This window comes from Phyllostomus discolor, chromosome 5, assembly GCF_004126475.2.
Source record: "Phyllostomus discolor isolate MPI-MPIP mPhyDis1 chromosome 5, mPhyDis1.pri.v3, whole genome shotgun sequence".
NCBI lineage: Eukaryota > Metazoa > Chordata > Mammalia > Chiroptera > Phyllostomidae > Phyllostomus > Phyllostomus discolor.
The window spans coordinates 109,199,463-109,217,121 of NC_040907.2; the positions used below are offsets into that span (position 1 = coordinate 109,199,463).

The window sequence follows — 17,659 nt, forward strand, 5'->3', positions numbered from 1 at the left end:
TCAGGAAACTTTGAAGTGGGCTAAGATCTGAGCGGGGGGTGTTGTGAAGTAATTACAATTGCATGGAACAGCAGTTATTTACAATAATATTATGGCAACATTCATATGACAGAGTCTATGAGATCTAGGTAACAAGAATAGGGAGTACAAAACATCGAGTAGTGTGCTAATGGGACACAGATGAGTTAAAGGACAGTAGATTAGCAATCCAGTGTGGAAAGAGATATCAGGGGAAAGCTGTCAGGTCATACAATATAGCCAGTCTAGCAAAGCAGACTATACAAAAAGAAGAGGGATATAAAAATACTATTTAAAAAAGATGTAGGAATACTGGAAAAATAATAATAATACAAATATGCAATAACTTGCAGGTTCTCTGTAATGGCAGAGTGACATTTATCTCACTGTCCCAGCTGTTGTGATGCCCCTTCTTTGGGTTCAACTTTGGTCTTTTCACAGATCCAGGATTTTGTCTCACTTGTACGTATTTAGAAAAAAATTTTAAAAGTAAAAAGTAGAAAAGGCAGATGAAGGAAGGAAGAAGAGATAAAATTGGAGGATAGGAAGGAGGAAGGAATAAAACAAGAAATCAGGTAAGAGAGGAAAAAGAAATCAAAAGAGAATAAATACAATAAAAATGAAAAAATGAAAAATTGTTAAAAAAAATAGAATCAAATTAAAAAGTCTCTTGGTTTCAAAGTGGCCAAACCGGTTTTTCTGCTCTTGCTGGCTGAAGCAGGCTGAAGGATGATTTGCTTGGCTTTTCTTCCTTGGCCAGTGGAGTTCGTACTGGCTCCTCAGCCTTGTGCCCTGGGTGTGGGAATCAGGTCTTTCCCCAGGGTTACTGCTGTGGACTGGGGTGTGGGGATGCTCTCCCTGCAGGCGCGCCCATGTGCAGGTGCACCCGTGTGTCGGTGTGCTGGTGTGCTGGTGTGCCGGTGTGCTGGTGCGCCCATGCGCCGGAGCACCCACAGCTGGGTAGCAGGGAGGCTGGAGCCACTGATCACTTTAGGAGAATTCCCCAAACAACGTCTGTGTCTATTCACTCCTTCCTCTTGAGAAATTCCTCCCATTCAAGCCTGCCGCTCCCCACAGTGGCCTGGCTTCTCCCACAGCCAAACTCTCCAGCCAGACCGGTGACCGTGGGGGTCTGGGTCCACTGCGTGACTCAGTCCCTCCGGTGTCCACCGCCTCCAAAGGTGCTCACAGCCCCCGTGTGTTTGCCAGCACCTGGATTCCTCCCAGAGCCGCTCAGACCTTGTTTGGCTGGGGAGGGGGCAGTTGACCTGGCTCTCTCCCAAGGACCCTATGGCAAACCCAGCAGCAGCCCCGGGCCTGGGGCTGCATCCCCGGACCACACGCTGGTCCTGGGACCCTACCTTGTTGCAGCACTCCCCTTAGGGTCCGTTCTTTGTTCTTTCGGTTCTGCCACAATCCTTGGTCCCCTATTTTCAAAAATGCTGAAGTATGTTAGTTGCTTGCCTCTCTACTCCATAGATCGGTCAGGATTTTCTCCCCTGAGCAGAGGAAAGCCGAATCTGCTCCTTCCTACTCCGACGCCATCTTCTCCCAAGAATTGTTAAAAAATAGAATAAAATTAAAAAACCTCTTGGTTTCAAAGTGGCCAAACCGGTTTTTCTGGTCTTGTTGGCTATGGCAGGCTCAGAGGTGATTGATATGGCTTTTCTTCCTTACCGATTTGCACTCAGTGTGCCGTGCACACTGTCTGGGGAGCTATCGTGGCACTTCTCACCTGTCCCCTGGGTGTGGGATCCAGGACTTTCCCGATGGTTAACACTGTGGGCTGGGGTGCGGGGTTGCACTCCTGGGCACACGCCCTTGGTCAGACTGCCTCACCTTTCCCAATGCTATGGGGGTGAGTAAGGTCCTCTGCACAAGCACAACCTTCTGTGCAACCATGGGATCTCTGCCCAGCTGGGTAGCAGGGAGGCCAGAGCAATACAGAAAGAAGAGGAATACAAAATCCTGCCTGTAGTTAAGTAAAATAACATTAAGGTATAAAATATTAACAATCTATTACCCAATTTAAAATATTAACAATATACTGCTGCATAGGAGGATTCCCCAAACAGTGTCTGTCTTTTCACTCCTTCCTCTTGAGAAATTCCTCCTACTCAATCCTGCTGCTCCATACAATGGCCTGGCTTCTCCTGCAGTCCAAGTCTCCAGCCAGACTGGTGACTGTGGGGATCAGGGCCCATTGCATGACCTAACCCTGCCGGTGTCCACAAACTCCAAGGGTGCTCACAGCCCTTGTGTGTTTGCTAGCAACTGGTTTCCTCCCAGAGCCACTCAGACCTTGTTTGTCTGGGGAGCGAGCAGTTGCCCCTGCTCTCTCCCAAGGACTCTGTGGCAAACCCTGCAGTGTGTGCTGGGCCTAGGGCTGCAACCCCCCTCGACCCCACACTGGTCCCTGGGACCCTACTGTCTTGCAGTGCTCCTCTCACCATCTGGTTTTTCGCTTCCGCCACAATTCTTGGTCCCTTATTTTCATATATGTTGAGGTATGTTGGTTGCCTTCTCTTTTACTTTGTAGATCGGCCAGGATTTTCTCCTGTGTGTAGAGGGAAGTGGAATCTGCTGCCTTCTACCCCGATGCCATCTTTTCCCTTTCCTAATTATTTAGCTTAGAGAAATTCTTTCCCTTTTGCACCAGAAGACATATGCATGAGTGTTCATACTGTCCTCATTTGTAGTAACCATAAACATAAAAAAACTCACATGTCCTTCAACATTTAGAATACATGAATTAGTTGTGGTATATTTGAAAATGAACAAATTAATCCAGATGTAGTCTCAGCATAAAAGTCGAGATTTAAAAGAATATATGATTCCATATGTATAAATTTGCAAAATATTCAAAACAGCATATCTGGTAAATAAAACAAACAAAATCAAAGGAATGATGGCATGATCCAGAATAGTGGTTACCCCTGAGGGAGGAGGAAGGTTCATGGGGACATAAGGCAATGATAATGTTCTTTTTTCTTTAAAGATTTTATTTATCTATTTTTAGAGAGTGGGGAAGGGAAAAGGAGAGAAAGATAAACATCAATGTGTGGTTGCCTCTCATGCTCCCCCTACTGCCTACTGGGAACCTGCCCTGACTGGAAATTGAACTGGTGTTCCTTTGGTTCACAGGACAGCACTCAATCCACTGAGCCACACGAGCCAGGGCACTAATGTTCTTTTTTAAATTGAGTAGTATATGGTTAATACTTTATACCTTAATTGTATTTTACTTAACTATTAATTTTGCAAATACTCAATACTTTTTAAAATTATTTTATTGATTATACTATTACAGTTGTCCCATTTCTCCCCTTCACTCCCCTCTACCCTGTACACCCTCTCCCACCCACATTCCTCCCCTTTAGTTCATGGCCATGTGTCATAAGTTCTTTAGCTTCTACATTTCCCATACTGTTCTTGCTCCCCCCCCCCCGTCTATTTTCTACCTACCATCTATGCCACTTATTCTCCATAACTTTCCCCCCTCTCTCCTCCTCCCACTCCCCTGTGGCTAACCCTCCATGTGATCTCCATTTCTGTGGTTCTGTTCCTGTTCTAGTTGTTTGCTTAGTTACTTTTGGTTTTGTTTTAGGTGTGGTTGTTAATAATTGTGAATTTGCTGTCATTTTACTATACATATTTTTTTATCTTATTTTTCTTAGATAAGTCCCTTAAACATTTCATATAATAAGGGCTTGGTGAAGCACTTTATCTGCCCTTCCATTCTAAATGAAAGCTTTGCTGGGTTGAGCAATCTCGTATGTAGGTCCTTGCCTGTCATAACTTGGAATACTTCTTTCTAGCTCCTTCTTGCCTGTAAGGTCCCTTTTGAGAAATTAGTCTGATGGGAACTCCTTTGTAGGTTACTGTCTCCTTACCTCTTGCTGCTTCTAGGATTCTCTCCTTCATTTTTACCTTGGCTAATGTAATTATGAGGTGCCTTGGTGTGTTCCTTCTTGGGTCCAACTTTTTTGGGGCTCTCTGAGCTTCTTGGACTTCTTGGAAGTCCATTTCCTTTCCCAGAATGGGGGAGTTCTCCTTTATTGTTTGTTCAAATAATTTTTCCACTGGTTGCTCTTCCTCTTCTCCTTCTTGTACGCCTATAATTTGGATGTTGGAACGTTTCAAGATGTCCCAGAGGTTCCTAAACTTCTCATTTTTTTGAATTCTTATTTCTTCATTCTTTTCTGTTTGGTTGTTTCTTTTTTCCTTCTGGTACACTCCAGTAATGTGAGACCCAGCTTTGTTTCCATCACTATTGGTTCCCTGTGCATTTTTCTTCATTTCACTAATTGTAGCCTTCACTTTTTCATCTAATTTGTGACCAAAATCAACCAATTCTGTGAGCTTCCTGATCCAGTGTTTTGAACTGTGCATCTGATAGGTTGGCTATCTCGCGGTCACTTAAAAGGATGGGTTCTGGGGCTTTCATTTGGTCTTCTGTTTGAGCCATCTCTCTCTCTCTCTCTCTCTTTGGTCTGGTCACACCTGTTGTGGTGAGGGGCGGAGCCTTAGGTGTTCATCAGGGTGGGGTACCCCAGTCTCTGGGTTGTGACATTGTATGTGGGGGTGGGGTCAGAGAGGGAACAATGGCGCTTGCTCAGTTCTCTGTGGGACTTCAGTTCCTTCTGCTGCTTCCCCTGAGCAAACTGGGCCCCTCTGGTGCCAGTTCCTGTGTGGGTGGGCTTGTGCACACCATGGGACCCTCCAAGGACCTCTCCTGGGAGGCTGGGTGTCTCTCCGTGAACCTCAATTCCCACAGGTGTCCTCAATCAGTGTCTTGAGGCTCTCTTTCCCAGCACTGGGATCCTGGGTTGTGCGCACTGCCTTGCTTTACAATCGCTGCCTCACTGGGTCTTCTGGTAGACACCCCTCAGCTGGGGTCTTCCAGCTGCTGTTTGAGCACTCAGGGTCCACCTGCTGTGGTCTTGAGTGTCTGGGATGGCTTACGCACCCCTGGATGCCTTACACACCTGGTCCCAACTCTCTGCTCTCCATGCTGTGACCCGCGCCTGGCTGCCCGACTATGCCTCTCCTACCGGTCTAGATGAATGGGTCTATTTCTACTTTTTGGTTGTCTGACTTCCATCCAGATTAGATCAATTTTCAGATCAATTTTCTGTCAGTTCTGGATGTTATTCTGTTTCTAAATTGTTGTTGTCCCTATCTTGATTGTGCGAGGAGGCACAGGTGGACAAAGTATAAATAATTTCTTTTCTTCATCTGAAATCCTGACTCAATGATAACAAATATTAACAGTTTCTCTGTAAACACAAATACATAGGCTTTTTGTTTACAGTTTAAATAAATATTGTGCTATAACTTACTCTATAATGTTTTTAAACAAACTGCCCTGACTATATTAATGTATATTCTAAGATGTTAATAGCCACCTAATATTCCATTATATAGGAATACTATAATTCAACTACTCTCCTTCTGACTTTTTTATTACTAATCTGTAATACATATTTTATACATATTTCCTATGTATTGGTGCATTTATTTTGGTTAGAAGGTTGCTAAGCCAAAGTATATGTTTATTTTATATTTTAGTGAACAATACTAGATTCCTTTCCAAAAGGTTAGAGCAATTTATTCTTGCTCTGTTTGGAAGGGTCCTATTTCCCACATTCTTATCATCCCTAGGTAACACTTTGTTTAACTTTTGCCAGTCTGATGGATGAAAAATAGCACTTTTTTATTCCTGTAATTTACATGATGCTGATTCCTAGTGAGAAAAAGTATCTTATTTATGTTTATTAGACTGTCTTTCATTTGCATGTTTACATTCTTTGTCCATTTTTTTCTTATTACAATATTTTGGCATGAATAATACATACTTTTTTGTCCAAATTTTTGAGGGAAAAATAAGGATGTGTATTATACATGGGTCTTATGATTACATACTATGGGTATAAATAGTGGCTATAATAATCCCATGTATAATGCACACAAAAACCTGGGTATGCATTACACATTGGGGCACATTGTATATGGCAAAATATGGGGTAATTTGTAGGCCCTCTTCACATGTAGGCAGTCTTAATGCCTTGTCTGTTTGACAAATGTATTATAAATTATTTTCCTACTCCATACTTTAAGAAGTGAGACCTTTATAAGGAGACCTTATGAGACTTTATGAGACTCCATAAACATTTTGGGTTTCTAAAATGTTTAAAAGGTTCTTCTTTACAGGAAGAATATACAAATACTCTCCTAAATCTTTCCCAGAATTTATTCTTCTCTCCTTCCTTCCTTGCCTCAACCTGCATGGCTACATCAGTCATGTCCTGAGGGAAGGTGAGGCAGGGATTGAGAAATCAAAAAACAGAGTCAAAGAGGAGTCAGGTGGAGTCCCTTCTCTGGGATACAGAAGAGGGAACTGTTCATTGGTGAAGTCAGGCTGTATATATTGAGTAAACTTTGAAGCAGCATGAAAAAGACAAACCATGAGGCTAGGTACATTTTGTTTTTTAAGAACATTTGCTGCTCCTTCTTGGTATAGTGATATAGCAAGCAGCCAAGTCATTCCTTCCTTACAACAATCTGTCAGGCAGTCTTCTGTGGCCTAGGGCAGCTGTGCTGAACCTGAGGCCTGCTTCCAACTCCCTTGGCATGCATTAGCTTGCTTGCATCTCCACATTTCCCTTTTTTCTTTTTTCTAATTGCACCTGATGCAGCTTTACTCATGTATAGAATAATTGGGCTCGCAGTTTTTGGCAGACTAGGGATAAAGCACAGAACATAATTAGCAAAAACCTACCTAAGCCAATGAGATAGCATAAGGAATGCTTTAACAAATTAAAGGGGTTAAATCCCTGCAATTTTTGTAGCAGTTTATGGGCTATTTGAGCAGGGTCAATTATAGAAAGATACACATTCTGTATTTGCAGTATTTCAGAATGTAATTGCTTTATATCTAAACTTATGTTTTCATGACTATAAATTCCCATTAGATGGTTTTTCACTTTGTCCCAGTCCCATACAGAAGTATCACAAGGAATGGGAGTTATATAGACATATGTGTATTGAGGGTGGCATTGAAGCTTGGAACAGAGTCAAGGCTTCTACCCTATTTTGCCTAAACCAATGACTACAGCCTCTAAGGCATTAAGTTTGTCCTCTAACTTTAAATCTATATTTTCTTGATCTCCTAATGCTATTGATACATTATGAGCTAAATTATTAACAAAATCAGCATTGTGAATACTTTGTGTTAATGCAACCATGGCAGCGCTAGCAGTGTCTATGAGTGTTATTGGAGCAATGATTCCTGTAATGATGAGCCTGTAATGGCTCATCACATGTGGGTTAAAGCCTTTTGCACTTCTTCTAGGACTTGAAGCCTAGAAGAAGTCAGATGTCAGCATACTAAGAGCCAGTCAGATTTACAGGAAGCATAACAAAAGTAGGTTGATGCAGAATCAATAAAGCCTTATTTTGATTGTAATGAGATACACAATTAGAAAGATTAAAGCTATGACACTGGACTAAGAAAGTTTAGTCCTGCAAAGTAATATTTAAATTCCCTACTACAATAACATAAGGCGGTTGAACACAGGCCCACAACCCATGTGCCCAATGGATCCCCAAGTCAGATATACTTCCTGCAGACATGTTAATGAACTGTAGGGTCATTCCAAGATGCCAAATGTTCTTTTGGAAAAATCCCTTTGCTGTGGTCAGGATATTGGAGATGAAACTGTCAGGGGTCCAGTACCGAATGTTAGGGTGAACTGGATCCAAGAGGTGGCTCCAATCATAGAGTATGAGTCCAGTTCCAGAAACATTATTCATCATAGGCAGGATGCCGGCACAATCAGTCCATGGAGGGAATCCACTCCATGTAACATGAGAGCCATTAGGGCGATAAGGAAATGGTGGATGAGAAACACTCACAGTTCGAGTTGTGTTAGGAAAACCCCATTTTGACACAGTCATAATATATTTGGCAACATCCCATGGACCTGTTACATTAGCAATGTCTGTCCCCCTATAAGCCATTTTACATTCCTGTTGTAAGTAAACACACCCTGGTTGTACATCAGGAGACAAGCAAAGACGGGGCTTGCTAGCTCATCCCTCATACAAATAATTCCCACAGGACTGTGGCACAATATATTTAGAGTTAGAACCCCCCATGAGATGCATGTCATTTACAAACACCGGAATTGAGGGTCCTTCCCAGGGCTGGGAACAGCAATGGGGGCTCTAGAAGGTAAGCCCAAAAAGGATCAGCAACTCCCATACCCATTTGGGTAGCAATGATAGCTAACATGGCTATGAAGAGGGTAGAAGCATCACAGGGAGCAGACTGCTGGTTGACCAAGCCTTGTGCTTGCTCAGTCAGTTTCTCTAGTTGTTCCTGTGTCAGAGGTTCAGCCAGACCCATGCTATGGGTCAGCAGCCTTGACACCCTCTCCCTGGGTTGTCTGGGACTTATCCTGAGCTGTTTCACCTTTCTCTCCAGGGTATCCAGGAGTGGAGGCTCGTAGAGTTCCATCACAGATGCGGACAAGTCTTGCCGGGACCCAAACAAGTCGGGATTCAGGTAGGGAATACACACACATATCCCTGTCCTCTTGTTAATATAGGGTCAGGATCCTGCCATTGGCCTGTGGCAAGATCCTTTCACTTGGCGGAAACTAGATCCTTGGTAACTGTAAATAACTGGTGTTTTCCGGCAGGAGTAATCCCTTGCTCATCATAATTTAAAAAATTAAGAATATAGAAGGCTAGTCCTAGCTGTCTTTGTGGGGTATTAGTATTGTCTCCCCCTTTTTGTTTTTCAATATAGGTTTTAAGGGATTTGTTAACTCGCTCTACAATGGCTTGTCTCTGAGAATTGTAAGGGATGCCTATGACATGAGTGATTTGAAAGTATGTACAAAACTGTTGAAATGCCCTCCTGCAATATGCAGGTGCATTATCAGTTTTGAGCTGTGTAGGGCATCCCATAAGAGAGAACATCTGGAGACAGTGAGAGATAACATTTTTAATGCTTTCTCCAGTGTGATAGGAAGCCCATGTGAAATGAGAAAAGGTATCAATGGTTATGTGAACCCATGCCAATTGGCCAAATGCAGGGATTCATGTAACATCCATTTGTCATAGATGGTTGGGTCAAAGTCCATGAGGATTGACCCTGACGACAGGTGAGGGGAGGTGCACAATGCAGCGAAGGCGCTTTTTGATAATTTGTCAAGCCTGTTTCCTAGTAATAGGGAACAAAGCATTGTGGCATTGACATGAAATTGGGCGTGCATGTCTGTGGCTTGCTGCAAAGGTGTGTATGCACAAGAGCAGAGACTAGCAGATCAGCATTATGATTGCCCTCCACTAAGGATCCAGGTAATTGACTATGAGAGTGAATATGTTCAATAAAAAAACGGAAAGGCTCTCTTGTGGACTAAAGATTGTAATTTGGTAAAGAGGTGGAACAAATCCTCAGAGGACATGTGTCCAAAAATTGCTGACTCAATATGTCATACAGTATGGATGACACAGTGACTGTCACTATAAATATTGACAAGTTCTGCCACAAAATGAGTTAAGCCCATACAGACAGCATAGAGTTCAACACTCTGAGCAGATGAATAGGGGGTGGTTTCAACCAAAGTTTGCTGAGGGGTATAAACCCCAGCTTTTCCAGAACTTGACCCATTGGTGAATACTACTGCTGCCCCTGAAATGGGAGTCAAAGTTACAATCCTTGGAAAGATAAAGGGATGTCTCTGAGAAAACCAAAGGAGTTTATCAGCAGGGTAATGATTGTCTATTTGACCAGGATAAGCAGCTAGGGCTATTTGCCAATAATTTGCATTTTCCCACAGCTGTAGTTGTTGGGCAGCAGAATAGGGGCCTACAATTTTATTTGGCTCCAGCCCTAACAATTGTGTGCATCATTGTCCTTTATTGATTAACCAGCAGACAACTTTTGGGTAAGGCAGTAAAGATTTCTTGGGGAGATGGGAAGCATGGAGCCATTCTAGAATACCCTGGGTTTGCCAAATAGCCCCAGTGGGAAGATAAGGTGTGGGTAAGATAAGGACCCAAACTTCTTGAGTCAGGTCAACCTGGGTGACCTGAGAGTCTTGAATAGCTTGCTCTACTAATTGTAGAGCCTGTAGGGCAGTTTTGTCAAGTTGTAGCAGGGAGGGAAGGTCAGGGCCTTTTTTAAGAATATTAAACAGTGGATTGAGTTGTCCTGTAGTTAATTTTAAGGTTGGTCAGATCCAATTAATATCACCTAGTAATTTTTGGAAATTGTTGAAGCTTTTGAGAGAGTCTCATCTGATTTGTAGGTTTTGGGGATGAATGTGTTGTCCTTCAATAATATAACCTAAATAGGAAAATGGGTGTTGTTTCTGCACATTTTCCAGGGCTATTTTTGAGCCCCACTTTTCTAGTTGTGGAACTACTTCTTGGAACAAGGAGAGAAGTAACTCCTCACTTTGATGAGACAGTAAAATATCATCCATATAGTGGATAATATAAGCCTTGGGGTATTTGTCATGAATAGGTTGGAGGGCTTGTGCTACAAACTTTTGACAAAGAGGTGGACTGTTGGCCATGCCGAGGGGTAGTACCCTCTGACAGTAATGCTGCACAGGTGCCTGCCAATTGGTGGAAGGAATGGAAAAGGCAAACTACTGACAGTCTTCAGGTGAAAGCGGGATAGTAAAAACAATATCCTGCAAATCAATGATTATAAGATGATAGTCCCAAGGGATTGCTGTAGGAGTGGGCAAACCAGGCTGTAAAGGGCCTATAATTTGCATGGTCTCATTGATCTTGCACAAATCCTGCAACAATCACGACTTTCCTGATTTCTTTTTTATGACAAATATAGGAGTATTCCAAAGACTCATATTAGGCTGAACATGGTGGGCTTTTAGTTGTGCTTCTACTTATTGTTGAGCTGCTATTAATTTCTCCCCTGTGAGGGGCCACTGGTCCACCCACATGGGGGTGTCTGACAAGCAGGCAATAGGGTCAGCTGTGGTTGCCAGAGGGGGAGCTTTTACTAGGGCCCCTACCCTAAATTTGAATGTTGAGTTTGCATCCCTAGTCCCAGATGTTTTGTGTGAGGGGCTGTCTCAGTAGGCATTGTCCTATCTTGGTTGTTAACTCCAAGCCCTTTATGAGGCATCAATCTTTGATTAAACATGATTTGAGTTACAGTTTTAGAAGGGCTGTATAGAGATATACACTCATTTCAGATAATACATCTTTTCCCCATAAATTCAGAGATTGAAGGAAGGAAATAGTGTTGGAACCATCTTGAATGCCCTTCAGCATCGTGCCACTTGAGAAATTTTATGCTTTGCAGAGGGGTCTGAATTTGTCCTACACCCTGTAATTCAGTAGATACCTCTTGAAGAGACCATGTCTGTGGCCAGGGAATTTGAGCAATAATGGAAACATCAGCTCTGGTATCTAGGAGACCTTTAAATGACTTTCCTTCTATGGTAAGGTTCATTTGAGGCTGCGTCTTTTTAACCACTTGTATCCAAAAGATAGCATCAGAGGAACCAAAGCCTTTGTTCCCTCTAGGTTCATCAGTAATAACCTTTCCCATGGCCTTAATAAGGGAGGAGTAGCAATTGTGCTATCCTTGTCTCTGGCAATATTTGAATAATGACAGAGGCCTGTGCTATTACTTTCAACTCTCCTGTATAGTCTTCATCTACTATTCCAGGAAAAACTTGAAAATCTTTAGCAGTGAGACTGCTTCACCCTAAAATGATTCCTACGGTGCCAGAAGGCAATGGCCCAAAAACCCCTGTGGGGATGACTTGAAGACCCATCTCAGGCATTAGTACTTGTTGGGCAGTGGGACAGAGGTCCAATCTGGCACTCCCTGAGGTGGCTCTGGACAGTTGGGAGATTGAAATTCCTGCATCATGGCCCCTATTCTTTGCCAGGGCCAGGACAGGTCCTGTGAGGAGTTTCCCAACGATCCCCTGATGGGCTGATCATTAGTGTCAGTTTTAGAGCAGCACTCGTTAGCCCAATGCTTACCCTGACAGCAGCAAGGGCAAAGGGCCGGGGCAACAGGGGTTTTACCCTTTTGCCCTGCATTTGCAGTGCTTTTTCCCATTTTTTGAGGACAGTTATGGGCGAAGTGTCTACTCTACTTGCAGTTAAAGCAAGCACTTTTTGTCCCCAAAGTTCTTTTGAGAGTGGCTGCAAGAGTGACTCCTTGGATATAGGAGGGGCCAATATCTGCAGATTCTAATAAAATCAGTAAGATTACCCTTCTTATATGGCCTTAAGGCAGCTTGGCAGACCTTATTTGCATTTTCAGAAGCTAGCTGTTTGACTAATATATTACCAACCTTTGGATCCCCTATCAACTGTCCAGTAGCCTGGAGGAGATGGGAAACAAAATCCTGATAAGGTTCTTCTGGCCCCTGTCGGATTTTGGTGAGGTCTTGAGATTTTTCTCCTTTGGAAGGAAGGCAGCACCAAGCTTTGGTGGTGTATGCTGTAATTTGTTGGTAAACTTATAAAGTATACCCTAGCTGATTCTGAAAATTCTCATATAATCCAGACTCAGAAAGCATTTCAAATGTAATAGGTATGTTATGATTTTGATTTCTGTCTGCCTGTTGTGAGCTCTCTTCATACCAATCAGACTTCCACATCAGGGAATCCAACCCCCCACCCCCCCACCCACCGCACCACCCATAAGCATGCTTTGGCTAGTACAATCCGGTCTTTTGGTGCCATGGCTTCAGAGCCAATGGTATCAAGAAGAGCAAGGGAAAAAGGGGATGTTGGCCCATACATACTGCAAGAAGCTTTTAAGTCTTTTAAAGTTTTAAAGGAGAGGACCTTGTGATATCTTTGTCCGTTGTTAGGATTTTGTGGATCAGGCCTCTTAAACACAGGGAATAGCATAAATCTTTGTATGCCCTCTCCCAGATCCACAGCTTTTAGTAAAGCCCTTTCTTTGTAAGGGAATAGTTTCTGACGGTCCTACTGGACTAAGATAAGGAGGAGGAGCTTTGGAAGATGAGGGGTTAGTGGGAGAAAGTACTTCAGTGAGCTTAGCTTGGTCTGGAGAGGATAATTGAGACATTTGCTTTACTAATCCTACTACTGAGTCCTCATCATCAGAATTATTAGGGGGCTCATCCTCTTGCATTCTCTGCTGCTGATCCCCAGCAGCTTCCTGTTCCACTTCTTGTTCAAACTCTAGCAGCAGCGGCTCTCCACTGGGCTCTAGCTGGGGAGCAGTTGCCTTCAAAGTAGTAGATCCTTCTACAGTATTAGCGAGGGTTTCAGCTGCTGGTTTTAGCACCCTACATTCTTCCTTTTCAGGATTTAGAGCTTTTCTAATCAGGGTCCACTAAGTGAAAGCAAAGATTGGAATCTGCTTGGTGCCTTCTGCTGTATATCTTTCTCTAATTTTTAGGCCTACCCGAGCCCACATATATTCATTTACTGTGCCTTCTGCAGGAAACCAAGGCCAAGTTTGCTGTACGTAAGTTAAGAATTACTCCAGCTGTGTGGTGGGGACTTATTAGTGCCCTGTGCAGGTAACATGGAGCACAGCATTTGTGTATACAGCCGCCGCTTGGCCGACCCAGAATTCCAATTTTACACCTGCTTGTTATAAATCCTTTTCACTCCCCACTTACTGCACCATGGCCACTCAGGAATGTCCCCTTGTCTTCTGGCTGGGGAGTTCCCTCATACTTGGGTCCCTGTTCCAGGCACCACCTGCCACAACCCGTGGGGCTAGATTGGTCAGGTCCCAAGGGAAGGCGAGGGGGGATTGAGAAGAGACAGAATCAAAGGGGAGTCAGGTGGAATCCCTTCTCTGGGATGCAGAGGAGGGAACTGTTTATTGATGAAGTCAGGCTGTATATACTGAGTACTCTTTGAAGCAGCATGAGAAAGACAAACCGTGAGGCTAGGTACATTTTATTTTTTAAGAACATTTGCTGCTCCTTCTTGGTACAGTGATATAGCAAGCAGCCAAGTCATTCTTTTCTTACAACAATCTATCAGGCACTCTTCCATGGCCCAGGGCAGCTAACTAAACCTGAGGCCTGCTTCCAACTCCCTTGGCATGCATTATCCTGCTTGGCTCTCCACATTCCTTCCTTCCATTCATTCATTCATTCATTCATTCTGCTTAGGTCACTAATCTGCAGTTAATTACTATGGTAAAGGTATAGAAAACTGACTAGACAATTATACCAGCACCATTCACTAAATAAACAACCTTACCCAACTGAATTTAAATATACATTCATGGCATATTAAGTTCCCCAAACTGTTTCCTGTTCTCCAGCCTTTTCTCCCCAGATTAACTAGTTTGTTCCTGTGGACATGATATTTTATTTTGTTTCATTTTATATTTATTTATTTATAAAATTATTTCATTATTGTTCAATTACAGTTGTATGCATTTATCTCCTACCATTCTCCCCTACCCCAACCATCCCCCCCCCCTTGATTCCACCCTCCCCCTTGGTTTTGTCCATGTGTCCTTTATAGTTGTTCCTGGAAACCCCTCATTCTAAGTAATATCTAGAAAGGCACATCCTAAACCTAATCTTTTAAAGCAAATTTTTGTAACTTATTTGCATGTTTTTGCTACATATGGAATTTAAAATTATTTTGTTCATTCTCTCTAAATCCCTTTGAAATTCATATTAGAGTGACATGGGAAGGATAGGAATTTTTATGATATTAAGTTCTTCCCTCTATTTAAAGAATGAGGTGAACCAGGAGATTAGCTACAGTGTGTGACCTACAAAATGGCCATTGTTTCAGGTTTGCCTTTCAAATCTCACTCAAGAACTTCCCTTAACCATCTTAACTGGAAACATTCAGGGATTGGAATTCTGGGAAAACTAATTTGGCCTAGCCATATTAACATATTGTGAAGCAGTCACAGTCCATGCCTTGTCAACTTGGCATCCACACACATCTCTTAATCTCCAAGTAAAAACAGAATTATCAAGGGCACAAGATGGTAGAGGAGTGAATGGAAGCCACACTAACCTCCTCACAGGACCAATCTGGAACTACAACTAAATTGTGGAGAAATCACCCAGAATAAACAACTAAACAATAGTGAGAGAAAAGACTTACAACCTTGGATAGACAGAAGAATCAGCTTCAGCGAAACCTGACTGGTATGGGGTGTGATGGAACTCAAGAAGGCTGGCTAGGCACCCACAGGCAGCAGTGATGGAGGGATAATTAAGCAACTGGTTGGATCCCCCTGAGAAGTGTGGGGTCTAAACCCTAGGTTGGGACCTGAGCCTAAAGCACCAGAGCCCAAAATGTACACAGACAACAATCAGTGGTGAAAAGCGGCAGGGTTGCTCCCTGCCAGAGATAGAAGGCTGGAGATGCATTTAAAGGGCCAACAAAACAAATTTTCATTTGCATCTACTTACCTTGAGCTCTGGCAAAGGTGGGGACAGAGTGGACTGGGTATATATGAGGAGAGGCTGGGGACAGAAACTTTGGGGAGAGAGCAGAGAGAGTGGGTGCCAGGACCCTGGTGATGAGTCATACTCTGCACAGCAGCAGCCATCCTGCTCAGGCAGACCACTCCCCTATGAGCGTGAATAGCCTGAGGGGAAACACTAGCCCTGACCCCAGGAGGGATTATGCGTTGCTCTACTGTGCTTAAATCTGACTGCCAAGTGCAGAGTGACTAGATTAACAACTGAAGGAGGAAGCCATGAACAGTAGGTCCCCAGCCATCTTGGAGCAGGCTGCCTAAGGTCAGACAGGGTCAACATCTGACATCACCAGAGTAGATCCAGAAAGAAAAAACAGTGGTAAATACTAGAGACTATCAAGACAAAATCCACTGTGGTCTTCTCCATGATTTGAGATATTTTGTTTCCTGCATAGCTTTTTAACACTCATTTATTGTCCATCAAGTTTGTACATATTAAGTCATTAGATTTTATACTATAGTTTATTTCCCTCCTTTGTTATAATAGTCTTAATTTCTTTATACCCTTATTAATACTGGTTCATTTACTGTTGATAGTGAGATTGTGGATGTAGGGAGTTATTTTTGCAGATGTGGGTTTGTGTCCTGGGCTTTGTGGTTTTGTTCTCATAGCATCTGCAGAACAGCATACAAGACAAGGTGGGCAGAGTGATCTCAGTCAACCAGCTAGATAGAAGGACCCACCAAAGAACTTCCCCACAATAATCAAAATCCAATTATATCCAGAGAACCAACATAAATGGCATAAAACTCATCCCAAGAGAATCAAGGTCAGGAGATCAAGGAGACTGCACCACTCAGTCTCACAGCTCTTCTACCATAGAGTTCATATCACAAACTCAGGGAATCAAGACAGTTCAATTTAAGAAGCAAAAGCAAACAAATAAGAGACTCACAAATAATGGGAAGATAAGGAAACAACCCCTAATCAAAAGGAAAAGAGGAATACTCAGAAAGAATGCTAAATGAAATAGAAAAACTCAACTATCAGATATTGAGTTCAACACAATGGTTATGAGGAAGCTCAATGAGCTCAGTGAGAATTATCAAAAACTACAGGGAAACTACAAGGAACTTACTGCAAACTATATCAACATGAAAAAGGACATAGAGACTATCAATGAGAGCCAAGAGGAAATGAAGAATACAGTTTCTGAAATAAGTAACACATAGAAAAAAATAAAAACCAGTCTAGATCAGAGAATCAAACTCATTTTCACTGGGGGCCACATAAACCTCATGGTTGCCTTGATAGGGACGAATGTAACTTTAGGATAGTGTAAATATAACTACTCCTTAAAAGTTAAGTGAGCCCTGGCTGGCATAGCTCAGTGGATTGAGCACGGGCTGGGAACCAAGGTGTCCCAGGTTTGATTCCCAGCCAGGGTACATTCCTGGGTTGCAGGCCATAATCCCCAGCAATCACACATTGATGTTTCTCTCTCTCTCTCTATCTCCCTCCCTTCCCTCTCTAAAAAAATAAATAAATAAAATCTTAAAAAAAAAGTTAAGTGAGAGTTTGGCTCTGCCACTGAAGAGAAACAAGGTGCCAAGATAAATAAAACAAGGTGCAAGGCTGGATTTGGCCCACGGAACTTGTGCTCCCCACCTGTGGTCTAGATGAAGCAGAGAATCAAATGAGTGGGCTGAAGTACAAGGTAGAAAAAAAAACACGTGGAAAGAGCAAGAAAAGGAAAAAGGAATCAGAAAGAACAAAGAGGTGTTAAGGGAACTGCAGAACAACATGAAATGGAATAACATCCATATAATGTGGATACCAGAAGGAGAAGAAGAGGTGCAATGGATAGAAAACCTGTTTCAAAAAGTAATGATGGAAAACTTCCCTAATTTGAAGAGAGAAAAAGCCATGGAAATCCAGGCAGCACAGAGGGTCCCAATTACGAGGAACCCAAAGGCCCACTCCAAGACACATCATAATTAAAATGGCAAAATTCTAAGACAAAAAGAGAATCTTAAAGGCAGTAAGGGAGAAATAGGAAGTAATATACAAGGGAGCCCCAATAAGGTTAACAGCTGACTCCTCATTGAAAACACTACAAGACAGAAGGAAATGGCCAGAAATATTCCAAGTAATGAAAACCAGAGGCCTGCAACCAAGATTACTCT

General features: G+C 42.8%; 1 protein-coding gene across 1 annotated transcript in view; it reads left to right on the top strand.

Moving 5' to 3' along the window:
* The window catches only part of LOC114497508 (tyrosine-protein phosphatase non-receptor type 20), a 63,788-nt gene that overhangs the window by 30,866 nt on the left and 15,263 nt on the right, over positions 1–17,659 (top strand). Inside the window, exon 6 of the mRNA XM_036027507.1 lies at positions 9,013–9,015. Coding sequence (XP_035883400.1) covers positions 9,013–9,015 — 3 coding nt within the window. The remainder of the gene's footprint in view (positions 1–9,012; positions 9,016–17,659) is intronic.